The sequence below is a fragment of the Tachyglossus aculeatus genome, chromosome 20 (genome assembly GCF_015852505.1).
Source record: "Tachyglossus aculeatus isolate mTacAcu1 chromosome 20, mTacAcu1.pri, whole genome shotgun sequence".
In the NCBI taxonomy this organism is placed as follows: domain Eukaryota; kingdom Metazoa; phylum Chordata; class Mammalia; order Monotremata; family Tachyglossidae; genus Tachyglossus; species Tachyglossus aculeatus.
In genome coordinates this window covers 11,095,184-11,111,436 of record NC_052085.1, presented here as the reverse complement: position 1 = coordinate 11,111,436, position 16,253 = coordinate 11,095,184, and the positions used below count along the sequence as shown (strand labels likewise).

Genomic DNA, 16,253 nt, shown 5'->3' with positions numbered 1-16,253 from the left:
CTACTTTGCTTCTCATCAGAGGGGCCGGAGTAATTTCAGGGAAGGCAAAATCTCTGTCCCTGTCCTAGAGGAAGGAAAGCTGTCTACCCTCCTTACGACCCACTTCTCGAATCAGGTTTCAGCCAAGAATGGGTGAGGTCGGCTGCCATCTCCCCTTCCTGCCGTGGCAGTTGTTTAGGGGCATTTTCTGGGGAGGGCATCGGAGACTCACGTGTCTGTGGGAGTCTGCAGAGTCTCTTGATAAACTCATGGTCGCCCGTTCCTTCCTCCCCACAACATAGAGGGAAGAGCCTAGATCCATACCCTACAGCTGGAGAGCCCTCAAGTAGCTGTAGGAGGATATTTGCCTTAGTCTCCTGAACAGATTCTGAATAATTATTCTTTTTTTGTTGTCGCCCCCCCGTCCTGCGATTTCACAGAATTGCCCCTGCCATGTTACGCCAGGCCTCCTATGGCACGATAAAAATAGGCACTTATCAGAGCCTAAAGAGACTGTTTGTTGAGCGGCCCGAAGGTGAGTGGAAGTCTTTTTTATTTTTTATTCTGAGTTCTGATTGTGGTTCTGTCCCTCCCTCTGGGTGACTTGGCTCACAGACCTCAGCACAACAGTGTGCCCACCGGGGTTAGGGCCTGCTCTCCAATGCCTTGAACTGACTAGTGAATTGTGTGGCAGAGACCTATTTTGTGGTATTTAAGAGCTTGCTATAATAATAATAATAATTATGGTATTTACTAAGCACTTACTATGTGCCAAGCACTCTTCCAAGTGCTGGGGTAAATACACGTGGGGCTCACAGTCTTAATCTCCATTTTACAGATGAGGTAACTGAGGTAGAGAGAAGTTAAGTGGCTTGCCCAAGGTCACACAGCAGACAGGTGGCGGAGCCAGGATTAGAACCCACGTCCTCTGAATCCCAAACCCGTGCTCTTTCCACTGAGCCACGCTGCTTCTCGTCACTATTACTCTGTGCCGGGGCTGTACTAAGCCCTGAGGTAAATACAAGCTAATCAGGTAAAACGCGGTCCATGTCCCACTTGGGGCTCACAGCCCTAATCCCCATTTTTCAGATGAGGTGACCGAGGCCTAGAGAAGTGAAGTCACCTGTCCAGGGTCCGGGGCTGGGATTAGAACCCAGGTCATTCATTCAGCCGTATTTATTGAGCGCTTACTGTGTGCAGAGCACTGTACTAAGCGCTTGGGAAGTACAAGTTGGCAACATCTAGAGACGGTCCCTACCCAACAGTGGGCTCACAGTCTAAAAGGGGGGAGAAACCAGCTAGAAATGTCAATGAGCCTTTCAACTTTCAGCGAAGGGTGTGCTGACTTCTTAATGTCACGGATAATGTCAACCAGTCAGTGGTATGTATTGAGCATTTCCTGGGTGCCAAACACTGGACTAAGCGCTCGGGAGAGCACAACCCAACAGAGCTCACAAATATGATCCCCGCCCAGGAGGACCTTATAGTCCGCAGCGGGAGACGGACATTAACGTAGATTACAGATAGGGGAAAGAGTAGAGTGGAAGAATATTTAAATATGCAGACAATTTAGAAGCACTTCCTTCATAGCTGTCTTTAAGAAGGATGCTGTGAAGACCAAAGGAAATGCCGAAAGTGAAAGTTCCTCTGGTTCTAAGCCCATTAACAATCAATCCGTTGGTCTGTACGTAGTACATTGCTTCTCAAACAGTAAGCGCTCGATGGACTGTGAGCTCCTTGTGAGCAGGGAATCGTTTATTGTATTGTGCTCTTCCAAACGCTTAGTACAGTGCTTTGCACACAGTAAGCACTCAATCAATATGATTGGTTGAATGAACGAATGATGGAGCGATAACATTCAGAATGTCAGAAAGCCCAGGGAGGAGGAGGAGGAGAATGATAACGGGTTTTTTTGTTGTTTATAGATGAAACGTTAATGATTAACGTAATATGTGGAATTCTTTCTGGGGTGATTTCGTCATCCATCGCCAACCCGACAGATGTTTTGAAGGTAAGCCAGCAACTGTGTCAAGTTTTTATCTCCGGGAAAAGCTTCATCCTGCACTTCACTAGCTGGAAAGTTCTAGTATCTGGCGCTTGGCGAACTGGCTCCCCCCCAATACAGGGCCATCTTGGTCTGCTCCCTTGGAGAGAAGGAGTTTAAAATGTCTGTGTCTCCCTCAGGGTGACTGTTGGCATAAACCTGAGTCTATGTGATGGGGAAACTCTTTCTGCTCATCTTCCCCTTGTGAGCCCCCCTCCTCCCCACTGGTATCTGCTTACTCAAGCATTCGATCTCTAAATGCAGTTTGAGAGGAGGTATCAGTCGGTCAGTGGTATTTATTGAGCACTTACAGTTTGCAGAGCACTATGCTTAGCACCTGGGAGGGTACGGTACAACAGAGTTGGTAGAATGGTTCCCTGCCCACAACGAGCTTACAGCCTCGAGGTAATCCCCTCATCCGATCACCAGAGTCTTCTGGGCGTAAGCAGCCAGAGTTGACCAAACCCCTCGTATATATATGTTTGTACGTATTTATTGCTCTATTTATTTATTTATTTATTTATTTTGCTTGTACATATCTATTCTGTTTATTTTATTTTGTTAGTATGTTTGGTTTTGTTGTCTGTCCCCCCCTTTTAGACTGTGAACCCACTGTTGGGTAGGGACTGTCTCTGTATGTTGCCAACTTGTACTTCCCAAGCGCTGAGTACAGTGCTCTGCACACAGTAAGCGCTCAATAAATATGATTGATTGATTGATTGATTGTGGAAAGCTCCGATGGGCAGCCACTGCTACTCAGCTGGCCTTTGGACTAGCCGGTATCCCACTTCCTTCCGTTAATAGTACTGTCCTGGGCTTCTTCCATCAGCTCAGAGGGTGAGATCAGAATGCTAATTTTGTGTGTGCTGTCCGCAGGGCGCAACAGATGTTGGTGTAGTTCGCCAGTCGAGCAAAAATAGCGCTCTGCCAAGTGCTGAGGGTCTGGGAAAGCGGGGAGGAGACCAGAACGGTGTTTGCAGAGTTTGCCATCACTTGAGAACAGGGAAGGCCCTTGGAATGGACCAAAAGCAGCAAAACATGGAGTCTGAGTGGGAGGGAATGGGGTTAGCATTGCTATTTAATTGTTTTTTTTTGTTTTTTGTTTTTTTAATGGCATTTATTAAGCGCTTACTATATGCAAAGCACTGTTCTAAGCGCTGGGGGGATACAAGGTGATCAGGTTGTCCCACGGAGGGCTCACAGTCAATCCCCATTTTACAGATGAGGGAACTGAGGTACAGAGAAGTAAAGTGACTTGCCCGAAGTCACACAGCTGACAATCGGTGGAGTCGGGATTTGAACCCAAGACCACTGACTCCAAAGCCCAGGCTCTTTCCACTGAGCCACACTGCTTCTCAATTGTTGTTTTTAGGTTCATTACTATTGTGGCCATATATAATAATAACAATACTAATAATCATGGTATTTGTTTAGCATTTACTGTGTGCCAAGCACTGTGCTAAGCCCTGGGGTTGATACACGATAACCAGGTCAGGCGGGGTCTGTGCCCCACTTGGGACTCACAGCCTAAGGAGGGAGAATAGGTATTGAATCCCCATTTTACAGATGAGGAAAGTGAGGTACGAATAAGTTAAGTGGCTTGCCCAAGGTCACCCAGCGGGCAAATGGTGGAGCTGGGATGAGAAGCCAGGTCCTCTGATTCCTAGGCCCATGTCATCATCAGTCGTATTTATTGAGCGCTTACTATGTGCAGAGCACTGTACTAAGCGCTTGGGAAGTACAAATTGGCAACATATGAGACAGTCCCTACCCAACAGTGGGCTCACAGTCCTTTCCACTAAGTTAATAATAATAATAATAATAATAATAATGATGATGGCATTTATTAAGTGCTTACTATGTGCAAAGCACTGTTCTAAGCACTGGGGGGGATACAAGGTGATTAGGTTGTCCCATGTGGGGCTCACGGACTTAATCCCCATTTTACAGATGAGGTAACTGAGGCATAGAGAAGTGAAGTGACTTGCCCAAGTCACACAGCTGACAATTGGCGGAGCCGGGATCTGAACCCATGACCTCTGACTCCAAAGCCCGGGCTGTTTCCACTGAGCCACGCTGCTCCTCTAAGCTGTGCTGTTTCCCTCCCTGCCTCCCAGATTGTAAGGTTCTGGTGAGCAGGGACTGTTTTCAATTTATCCGGGGTTCTCCTGCACATTGCCAAGCACCGAACCCATTGCTATTCACAAAGCAGGCACTCAACAAATGTCAGTAATAAATAACACCCAGTAAAATCCAGTTTAACAACTGATGGAGTCAGGCCCTGCCCCCGCCGAATTAAGTTTTGCGCATTGTTTCACCGTGGTTACAGCACGCCTTCCTTCACTGTGTCAGTGTCGCCTGTAATGTTATGCTGCTGGTAGAGTCAGCTGATCAAATGAGCACTTTTCTTGGTTCCCCCAACCCCTGGGGCCTGATCCAGGGGTCAGAGCGTGGATGAAAGGGTCAAAGTCATTTTTGTCTCTTAACTGGCCTTCAGATCAGAATGCAGGCCGAGCGGAGCGTGACTCGGGGAGGGATGATTGGCAGCTTCCTGAGCATTTACCGGCAGGAGGGAACCAGAGGACTCTGGAAGGCAAGTTGGAAAATGGGGGCCCGGTTGGTGCTCTTAGCTCTCGGTCTTGGTTTTTCCCAGATTTCACCCTTGCGCCTTAGCCCAGGTGAGAGAAGGGGCCGTGGTTAGGCCTGGTTTCCCAGCCAGCGAAACTCCAATTGTCTCCCTGTCCCCGTTTCGTCTCCCTCTCCCCATTCCCTGTGTCCCTTGAAAAGGATCCCACTTTTCCCTAAGAGGCGGAGGAAGAGGAAACAGGGCAGAGAGGCCCTTCATACTGCTGAGAGGAGGCTTAAGGCCAGAGGGGACAAGCTGGAGTTTCCCACGCTCCTGTCAGAATAATATTGATGGTGGGAAGCTGTCATCATCATCAATCGTATTTATTGAGCGCTTACTATGTGCAGAGCACTGGACTAAGCGCTTGGGAAGTACAAATTGGCAACATACAGAGACAGTCCCTACCCAACAGTGGACTCACAGTCTAAAAGGGGGAGACAGAGAACAAAACCAAACATACTAACAAAATAAAATAAATATTTTATGTCTCGTCTGGCAGAAAGAGCAAAGATCTGGGAGTTATAGGACCCACTTTCTAATCCCAGTTCCATCACTTGTCCGCTGTCTGAACTTGGGCAAGTCACTTAACTTCTTTGGGCCTCAGTCCCCTCATCTGCAAAATGGGGATTCAATACCCGTTCTCCCTGTGAGCGCCACGTGAGACCTGTTTATCTTGTATCTAACCCAGCACTTAGTGCAGTGCTTGGCACATAGTAAGTGCTTAATAAATACGACAGGTCATTATTATTATGTGCTCAGTAGGTGCCGTTCACTGGGGTAACTAGAAAATAATCGGGCCAGACACGATCCATGTTTTTACACGGGGCTCACAGTCTAAGGACGGGGAGGATGAGTGTTGAATCCCCATTTTTCAGTTGAGAAAACGGAGAGAAGTTACGGGACCTGTGAAGGTCACCCAGCAGGGAAGCGGCAAAGTCAGGATTAGAACCAGGTCCCTGCCTCTGAGGACCGTGCCCTTTCCACTCGGCCGCAGTGCTTCCCAGTCCAGTTACAGAGTCACTGTGGAGTCCTGGGGGCCTTTCAGATTGTTTGCTCAACTGGAAGGAAATGGGAAAAACCAAAAAACAACCCTAAAACACTGTTGGTTTAATTAGCCACCTGTAAATTAACACAGCCTTTTTGAGTAGTTCTAACATAATGTTATAACGTAACATAACATAATGTTATGAAATATAGGGAACATAGTGTTGTTTTTTGGGGGGTTTTTCCCCTCAGGGTGTATCCCTGACTGCTCAGAGGGCGGCGATTGTTGTTGGCGTGGAGCTGCCCGTCTATGACATCACCAAGAAACACCTCATCTTGTCTGGCCTCATGGGAGACACCGTTTATACTCACTTCCTGTAAGTCCACAAACACCTTCCTCTGCTTCGGCTGAAATGGGTGCCTTTTGGTGTTTTCTTACCGAGATTTCTAGGAAATTTTGTTTGCCCCTCCAGGGATATTTCTGTAGCTGAAAGGGGAGAAAGCAGAGGAGGAAGTTGACCTCTTCTGTTGCCCACTGGACTGGTCCTATTTGGCCAGATGGGTACTTTGTGGAGTCCTTTGTCCCCCGGTGATCTGGGCTGCAGCCGTGGACCAGCTCGTCAGAAGCCCCCGCCCCCTATTTGTCCAAACCACTGCAAATTGGCGGTGCAACCCCAAGAGGAAGCAAAGGGTTGGCTTAGTTCACCTAAAAAAGGGTGGTGACCATCTCTTTATCCTCCTTTGTTTATGAGTGTGAGATATAGCAGGAGAGATTTATGTTGAGCAGAAGAGTGACTTTTTGACCTCAGTGGATAAACATTGCTGTGGGTTAGCAAGAGAAGCGGTAGCGGTAAATCTTTCTCCCTGAAATGTAGGGAGATTTAGCTGGTGCCTACTTGGAGGCAGGGGGATGGGTTGGATGACTTTTGGAGGTCCCTTCTAATAGGTTCCTTTTGGAGGACCCTTCTTTTAGACTGTGAGCCCACTGTTGGGTAGGGACTATCTCTATGTGTTGCCAACTTGTACTTCCCAAGCGTTTAATACAGTGCTCTGCACACAGTAAGTGCTCAATAAATACGATTGATTGATTGATTGATTGATTCTAATCAATTCCACTTTAATCCTGAGTTCTGTGACTGTCATTTTCAGCCAAGGTATCCAGCCTGGGTGGTGAAACGTTAATAATAGCTGTGGTATTGTTAAGCGCTTTTTCTAAGTCAAGGTAATCCAGTACCACATGAGGCTCGCAGTCTAAGTAGGAGGGACTAATTACCCACTTGGATCCTGCACCTATTTTCCTACTCCACCCTTTTCAGGAGAAGTTGGATCTAGTGGAGGAAAGACCTGTTCTGAGTTCAGGTACAATACCCGTGTGTTATTTCTTCCCGTGATAGCTCCAGTTTCACCTGTGGTTTAGCTGGAGCCATCGCTTCAAACCCCGTCGATGTGGTGAGAACCCGCATGATGAATCAGAAAACCTTACGAGGCGGCACAAGGTCAGGTTACCTGGGCACCCTGGATTGCCTGCTGCAGGTGAGAATAATTTGGGAGCTTGGGGCCCGGGGCCAAGAATCAGAGGGTCTCTGGCTCCCCTCCGGCAAGTTTGAAATAATGGCTCCCGACATTGTCGGAGGCTCTTTCCATTTGTCTCCTCCAGCCCGCCCGGAGCCGGAGACATCAGGGTGAATGACGGTGTCTTAGCACGGGCCTGGGAATCAGAAGGACCTGGGTTCTAATCCTGGCTCCGCCACTTGTGTGCTGTGAGACCTTGGGCAAATCACTTTTCTGTTCCTCAGTTTCCTCACCTGTAAAATGGGGATTGAGACTGTGAGCCCCAAGTGGGACAGAAGACTGTGTCCAACGTGATGCTTCAAACAGTGCGTGCCATAGTAGGCACTTTACAAATGCCATCATCGTTATTATTATTTCCAGCCTCACCCTTGGACTGGCCAAAGTCATGGGACGACAGGGGCCCATCAGGGTGGTAACAGACGTGCGAGCAGAGCTTTTGTGGTGGCAGAGCTCCTCTGGATGGCACCCCATCAGAATCTGGGTCGGGGGGAACCAGGTGGGGCAACGCATGGCATCGGAGCCCGCCCCGGCTTGCCGCGGGGCCCGGCCTGGGATTGCTCAGTCCTTCAATCAGTCGGTGGTGTGTGTTTTGCACTTACTGTGCGCAAAGCACCGTCCTGAGTTCTTGGGACAGTACAGGGGAGTACAGGAGGCAGACAAGGTCCCCGCCCACAAGGAGCAAACTGAACCCAGGACACATGGACTGATCCAGTTGGTAATAGTAATGATGGTATTTGTTAAGCGCTTACTATTTGCAAAGCACTGTTCTAAGCGCTGGGGGGGGATACAAGGTGATCAGGTTGCCCCATGTGGGGCTCACAGTCCTAATCCCCATTTTCCAGATGGAGGAACTGAGGCACAGAGAAGATAAGTGACTTGCCCAAAGTCGTTGGTACCCGAAGTACCAACCTGCTCTGGCTTCAACCTCACTTATGGGGTCAGGGGCAAACGGGCACAGTTGCTGCTGGGTTGTGAAGTCTCAATAGTCCACTGAGCCACCTCCTTCCTCTCCCCCTCCTCTCCATCCCCCCGCCTTACCTCCTTCCCCTCCCCACAGCACCTGTATATACGTATATATGTTTGTATGTATTTATTACTCTATTATTCATTTACTTGTGCATATCTATTCTATTTATTTTATTTTGTTAATATTTTTTGTTTTGTTCTCTGTCTCCCCCTTCTAGACTGAGCCCACTGTTGGGTAGGGACTGTCTTTATATGTTGCCAGCTTGTACTTCCCTAGCGCTTAGTACAGTGCTCTGCCCACAGTAAGCGCTCAATAAATACGATTGAATGAATGAATGATTACATCATGAACATCCAACACATCTGGGGAGGGGCTCGAACACTTCTGGGTGTGGCTGAATTCATTGGAAAAAGGTGGGGGGCCATGGGGGACCTCGATTGAGCCCCAGGGGTGGAACCACCTGGGCTTAAAGAAGAACGTCTTATTCCTTTGAGCACAGTCAGCGCTCAATAAATACGATTGAATGAATGAATGAATGAATGAGAGTCATTCACAGGGATTTCAGTTTTTCTGGACAGTGTCCCACGATGGTGAAGTATGCCTGCCTAAAGCCAATCAATAATCCTGCCTTTTTCTCTCCAACAGATGTGGAAGAATGAAGGGTTTTGGGCTTTATATAAAGGATTCTGGCCAAATTGGTTGAGGCTTGGTCCCTGGAATATTATTGTATCCTTTCCGGTCAGGTTGGGGCTGAACCAAGTTCCTCTTAGGAGTGCTGTGGTAGAAGAATGACTTTCTGATGGTGCTTCTGGGACTCCCCGTGGGTAATGGGGCTGTTCACTGTGGCCCAGCCCTTGACCCCTGGGGTTCCCGTCATCCTCACTGGGCTGCCAGAACAGAAGTCTCTCTGGCCCCTGGGCACCTGCGGGGACGAACGGTCTCGAGCCCTCGGGCCCCTTCCTTGCCCGAGAGGCTGCCGGTCCTGGTTGCCGCTGTGCCCGGCTGTGAACCAGGCAACTCCAGGCAGCTCGTTCTTGTCGGGGGCCAGAGTGGCCTGGGACCCTGCTGCACAGCCCCGTGATGCTCAGCTAACCTGCGGCAGTGGAGCAGGCAGCCGTAGAGGAGGGTGGAGGTGGTGACAATACCACCTCTCTTCATTCTCCTTTCCTCCCCCTCCACCCACCTTTTCCCCTCCTTCCACCCACCCTTCTTTCTCTCCTTCTCCCTTCCCAGAGTGTTCTGCCCTCTGGGCTCCAAATGGGAATTTGGGACCCCAGGTGGGAGTGGTCTTGAAAGGCTCACTTGTAACCAACCAGTTTCCTTTTGTTTTCTAAACAAAGATATCTGGGTTTAGGGTCATTCTTGATGGGAAAGGATGGCCTGGGAGGCTGGAGTGTCCACTGGGAATGAGGGCTGCAGGGCCAGAGCATCAGTTTAATGGTGGTGCTCCCAGCGATAATGGCGTAACCGTGCTGGGCCTAAATTTATCCTGACTGGCCCTTTGGAAGTTGAGCGCCTTCGACCTCTGACATTTGTAATATCTAGGGAAGGGGGCCGAGGAATTTCATTCCACGTCCCCAGCTGTCGATCTTTGACTCGGCCTGGAATGGGAATTGAGATTTGTGGGGAGGGGAAAGTCACCCTGTGGCCTCGGCAGAAGGTTCCTGCGGAGAGCTTGGAGTTTATCCAGGTTATTCCAGGCAGGACTGGTGCCCCATGTGAAGTCTGAATTGTCCGTGTGGGATGGGCATCATATGCATTCAGGGAAGCAGTGTGACCTAGGGGAAAGAAAAGCACAGGCCATGTTTTTTCTTTTAATGGTACTTGTTAAGCGCTTACTATTTACCAGGCACTGTATTAAGTGTACCTGCTGGGCAACCTTGGGCAAGTCACAACTTTTCTGTGCCTCATGGATAATTAAATACCATGTCTCCTTTCCCCTTAAGCTGAAAGCCTCATGTGGGACAGGGACTTGTGTCCGACCTGATTCAGCGCTTAGAACAGTGCTTTGCACATAGTAAGTGCTTAGTAAATGCCATTATTGTTATTATTATTCTCTTGGATCAGTCCCAGCACTTAGTACCATGCTTGGCACAGCAAGTGCTTAACAGATACCACTCATCCAAGCCCGCCAGTGAACACATACGGTGTGTTACTGATACGTACCCTTCAACCCCCCTGAGTGAGAATTCCAATTATGGGATTGTTGGCCTTAATTCACGATTTCAGTTCTTTGTGACATATGAGCAGCTGAAGAAATTGGATTCGTAATGGAAAACGGATTTGCGTGACTCCAGCACGGTGAGGAAGCTGCTTTCGGAACTGGGGGTTCGAACATTTTAGGGTCTTGAACTGCCCTGTCGGTGCTTGGCTCATTACATATTCTGGCGAGGCAGGCACAGGGTCCAGAACGCCACCGCAAGATCGCACAAATCCAGATCGTTAATTGTTAACGTTGGCTTTTTAAACCAAGCGTCACTTTGGAGGGTTTCTCCTGATGTTTGGAAGGGCATCCTAAATGATACCTCACCATATCTTTTCAGAGCTCTTGAACCTACACTATCACAGAAAGCATGCTTCAATTGCATCCGATAGGCCCTTATGGAAACATACTGGAAGCCGTCCCTACACTTAATACAGTGCTTGGCAGACAGTAAGGGCTTAATGAATGCCACGGTGATTATTAATGCCACAGTGGCTATCCTGCAGAAACCTTTCTTAGATGGTCAGCAGACGATAATCCAGTTCAACTGTTGTCTGGACGGGTGCGTGGTTTTTCTTTTTATTTGTTTTACAAGGCATGTTAAGAAAGTTCTTTGAATTGTCCTGTTTGGACAGTTCATTCTGCTATTAGGGACTCTCCTACAGAGCATCAGCTGTTAACACGACGCTATAGAGAGCGGTCCTGTCGTCAGCTGCCAGAAGGGAAAAAAGAAAGCTGGACTAGTTAGGTGAAATTAAATTTCAGTAATTGAGATTTTACGAAGGACTTCTGGTAACGTGAATGGCTGCTCCCCACATCCAGGTTCGGTTTGGGCCGCAGCCTAGCCTAGTGGAAGGGAACCCAGAAATAAGGCAGGAGCCCCAAGATTTAATTTCCGGCTCCGCCGCCAAGGGCCGTGTGAAATCCCCAGCTCCCCTGAGCTCGCGACCTCACTCAGTGACGCACACTCTGTCATCTACCTTGACGGAGCGGAGCCGAGGCAAAGACCGTTGAAAAATGAGACAGTCGAGAGAGAGAACTCGGGGGCAGGGGCTCATAATAGCTCAGTCGTTCTCCCCGGCTGTGGAGTGGTTGGTTTGGCTGTTGGAGAAATCTGTCATGCTTCCGACGGGTTCCTGAATCTTTGAAGCTTGGGAATGACTTAGGTTTCTGCAAGAGCAAAACAAGGAGAAAATGAGAGTCCTGAGTAGCTGTAGCTGCCATTTGGAATCACGCCAGCTTAGTGACGACAGGAGAGGGGAAGGGAAAAGGGAGCTTTCTTTGGATGTGAAGCACTTTGAACTCTCTGGTGGGGGGAAAAAGGCACTTCTGGGGAGCCAAGGTGGTTAGTACTTGTAAACATTATTGCCTTGTAAAATTCATCCCAGAAATGACCAGCTTCACTTTCCACCCTCTTGGTTTTTACTGTAATTCATACTGTGTATTTATTAATGTGGGTTTCAAGTATTTATTAACTCAGGGTCACAGCAGTGAGAGGCTTAGGTCGGGGGTCGAGGGGAGCTCATTCATTTCCCTGAATTAAGGATTCTTTTGTATTTGAAAGCGTCCTCTTCAAAAAAAAAAAAATGTGTATTTCTTCATTCCCGAGGTGTGAGGGTCCAGGGTGTTTGTTACAACCAATTTTTTAATTAAACTTATATTGAAAGATGTTCTCATTGTCTAATTGGCAGGGATTCTATTTCTCTGTAAAGTTGGGGATGCCCCCTCCAATCACGGCGAGAAGGAATAGGTGGCTCAGAGGCCTAGGGAAAGCAACACCTATGACTCTTAAACCCCAACTGACCCATCTCTGAGATCCACATGTGCTTCTGGATGCTTTTTCCCCAGAATAGTGATTTTCTATCAGACATATGTACTAACATGGAATTGATTCAAAATAATACTTCTTTTTTTTTCGGTCCCAACAAAAAGATGGCAAGAAAAAGGTTCAGTTGTCTTTGTATCCCATTCTAGATGGCAACAATAGAGGCCCTCTTAGTCCACCAGAAGCAAGGATATTCAGGTCAAACCCACCCCTAGCCCTGTTAATAAACCACACTTTGAAACAGTCCACTGATTCAGGTGCTTTGATGTGGAACCTTTCACCCTTGGGCCTTTGTGGGGTTTTTTTTTTGTTTGTTTTCTGAAAGGACCGTTTTCTCGGGTCACTGGTAATGCACAAGACACTTTGCTTCTGAAGATATTTAGGTATGTTTATGTATCTGCATAGTACAAGTTGACATCAAGAATGAGATGAGAATGTTCTAGGGGAGTTTGTTTTTCGAAGGCCAAGATGAAATGGTGTGGTTTTGAAGTCTTCACTGTAGGCGTTAATCCATCTTCTTTCCCGATTTTTGTTGTTCTATCTGGTGACGTACTATTTGTTCCCGAAAATAATCCCCAACGCGTCCAAGCTTGATTTGGAATGGATATTTCTGACAAAGCGGAATGCGTCTTTTCTCTCCTAAGGGCCTGAAAGTTAGTCGCCACGCTTCAGCAGAACAAGTGAACATCCTGTACTAAATACACTTGTTTTGCCAAACCTCACCGTGTTTCGGAGAGCACGCCGCGACAGAATTAGGGGGCCTTCTCCCTCTTCGAGATGTGGAGATGGAAGAAGCAGTGGGGGCCGTGGGGCGTGGGCAGTCATGGGGTGGGCACTGTGGCACGGGTTTTCCTCAGAGTGCATCAGAGGGGACTTGGGTGCGAGAGCAAGCTGGGAAGGGGGTCTGAGAACAAAGTCTGTCGCGGGTACAGAGGACCCCGACTTTCTGCTGGGCACAGTGGCAGTGGTGAGGGCATTAGGCGCCCGGGGCGAAGGGACTGACTCCTCCTGGCAGTGACTTTTAGCTTTTGGAAGTTTGACACCACTGGCATATTCATTTCTCTGGCTTTGGCTGCTGAGAAGTCTGTAAAAAAAAAAAATACTTTTAATGCTTCACCATGTCCTTGCCTTTCTCAAGCCCTTAGTACAGTATTCTGCCCACAGTAATAGCTGAATAAATATCACTGATTGGGGCTTGTGGCGGGACAGTGTCCGCCTCTGGTTTACGCACCAGCCAGCTGTTGCGCTGTTAATGGCTAAAAAAAAAAATTCCGACCTTTACAAGAGTGGGGTGAAAGAATTTTTTAAAGCTTTTAGACTGAAATTTTTATAAAGTATATTCTCAATGAACACATATAGATCAATCAATCGTATTGAGCGCTTACTGTGTGCAGAGCACTGTACTAAGCGCCTGGGAAGTACAAGTTGTCAACATAACATATAGATGTGCTTACCTCCCTGCTGTTGTACCTGTAGTCGTTCACGAGTTAAAATGTGACCAAAAAATTATTTTGTTTTTGCCTCCGTAAACATTATTGGGATATGTAGAATTGACCTTCGGTTGCATATTCTCTAATAAATAAATAGAAGCATTGAAACATACCACGTGGTCATCGGGTGTCTGTTTTTTCCCTAGAAAAATCTAGAAGTCTAAAGCTGTCTAAAACAGTGACCGTCTACTTTGAGCCTCCCATTGAAGCCAGTGGGGGGAATGAACAGGTCAGTGGGGCACTATCTTACCTCATTTGAAAAGTTGTGAAATATCAGATGAGACGGGTTTAAATCAGTGGGGAAGCTGATTCAGATCCACTGTCCTCAGAAATTCTCCTAAAGTCATCCTGGCAGCACCCCATTCCCCTCTAAATGTGGTTATCATCATCATTATTATTATTATTATTGTTGTTGTTGTATTTGTTAAGCACTATGTGTCCAGCACTTTCCCAAGTGGTGAGGTAGATACAAATTAGTGGTTATCATTATTATTATTATTATTATTATTGTTGTTGTATTTGTTAAGCACTGTGTGTCCAGCACTTTCCCAAGTGGTGAGGTAGCTACAGATTAATCAGGTTGGTCCCTGTCCCACATGGGGCTCAATCTAAGTAGAAGGGCAGCACTGAATTCTCATTTTACATATGAAGAAACTGAGGCACAGCAAAGTGACTTACCCAAGGTCGCACAGTGGTGGTGGAAAGCTCACCGGGGTGAATCCGGGATAGATTTACAGTCGTCCGTTCTGCCGCTCACCCGCCCAAAGTCACAGGTGAGCCCCATGTGGGGCAGGGACTGTCCAGCCTGATGACCCTGTGCCTCCTCCAGTGCTTGGCACAGAGTGGGCACTTAGGAGTACCATAATAATAATACACTGCATGCTATAATCATTCATTCAGCTGTATTTATTGAGCACTTACTGCGTGCAGAGCTCTGTACTAAGCGCTTGGGAACTCCCAAGTCGGCAACATCGAGAGACGGTCCCTACCCAACAACGGGCTAGAAGGGGGAGACAGACAAGACAAAACACGCAGACGGGTGTCAAAGTCGTCAGAACAAATAGAAGTAAAGCTCTATGCACATCATTAACAAAATAAATAGAAGAGCAAATATGCACAAGTAAAATAGAGTAATAAATCTGTACAAATATCTATACAAGTGCTGTGGGGAGGGGAAGGAGGTGGGGCGGGGGGGGATGGGGAGGAGGAGAGGAAAAGGGCCATAAATAATATACATTATATATAAAATATAAATAATATATACAATATAATATGTTAGAATAATAAATGTACAAGTAAAATAGAGTAATAAATCTGCACAAAAATATATACAAGTATATAATAATATATACAATATAAGTAAAATAATGGAGTAATAAATCTTTACAAATATATATACAAGTGCTGTGGGGAGAGGAAGGAGGTAGGGTGGGGAGGGATGGGGAGGAGGAGAGAAAAAGGGGATATATATATAAATAATATATATTATATGTAATATAAATAACATACAATATAAGTAAAATAGAGTAATAAATATGTACCAAAATATATACAAGAATATATATAATATAAATAATATATACAATATAAGTAAAATAAACAGAGTAATACATGTGCAAGTAAAATAGAGTAATAAACCTGTGCAAATATATATACAAGTGCTGTGGGGAGGGGAAGGAGGAGAGGAAAAAGGGGATACATATATATATAAATGTGTATATATATACATTTGTATACATTTATGTATATATTTATATAATAATGGTATTTGTTAAGTGCTTACTATGTGTGAAGCACTGTTCTAAGCGCTGGATGGGGCTTATTTTTATATATATATACATATGTGCAATAAAAGGGGTTATATAAAAATAATATACATCATATATAATATAAATGATATATACAATATAGTCTAAGTAATACGTTATATACAATAGAATATATTATATGCAATATAGTACAGTATAACAGAATTGGTAAACACGTTCCCCGCGCACAACGAGTTTACAATCAATCAATCAATCGTATTTATTGAGCGCTTACTATGTGCAGAGCACTGTGCTAAGTGCTTGGGAAGTCCAAATTGGCAACACACAGAGACGGTCCCTACCCACCAGTGGGCTCACAGTCTAAAAGGGGGAGACAGAGAACAGAACCAAACACACCAACCAAATAAAATAAGTAGGATAGAAATGGACAAGCTAAATAAATAAATAAATAAAAGAGTAATAAATATGTTTACAGTCTATAATCTAATAATATACAATATACTAGTTATGGTAGGTAATTGTGATATGATGTATGGAAATATGATATTAATAATGATGATGATGACGGCGAAGGGGCCGTCGTTCCCTCCCCTGGCCGGGCCCACCACGGGCCCTCACGGTCCGGCCGCGGGAGCGTCCAGCAGGGGGCGCTCCCGTGTCCGCCCGCCCCACCGTCCGTGTCAATAAAGTTATTGAAATTGAGGGGGCGTCGGGGCAGGGCGGCTTCCGGCGGAAGCGGCGCCGCCCCGAGGCCGGCGGGGGAAGCGCTTCCGGGGCGGAGCGGAGCGGAGAAG

General features: G+C 46.7%; 1 protein-coding gene across 5 annotated transcripts in view; it reads left to right on the top strand.

Annotated features, from left to right (window-relative positions):
- Positions 1-13,009, top strand: part of SLC25A30 (solute carrier family 25 member 30) — a 36,401-nt gene extending 23,392 nt beyond the window's left edge. For 4 of the 5 annotated variants that reach the window (XM_038761509.1, XM_038761508.1, XM_038761506.1 and 1 more), the window contains 7 exons: positions 420-514; positions 1,905-1,990; positions 4,521-4,616; positions 5,886-6,010; positions 7,028-7,166; positions 8,818-8,898; positions 10,402-12,445. In XM_038761509.1, the coding sequence (XP_038617437.1) occupies positions 420-514; positions 1,905-1,990; positions 4,521-4,616; positions 5,886-6,010; positions 7,028-7,166; positions 8,818-8,898; positions 10,402-10,443 (664 nt within the window). In that variant the 3' untranslated portion in view covers positions 10,444-12,445. Of the gene's footprint in view, positions 1-419; positions 515-1,904; positions 1,991-4,520; positions 4,617-5,885; positions 6,011-7,027; positions 7,167-8,817; positions 8,899-10,401; positions 12,446-12,844 lie in introns of those variants that run through there. The other variant, XM_038761510.1, reaches the window with a different exon arrangement.
- Positions 13,010-16,253: the final 3,244 nt, after the last annotated feature.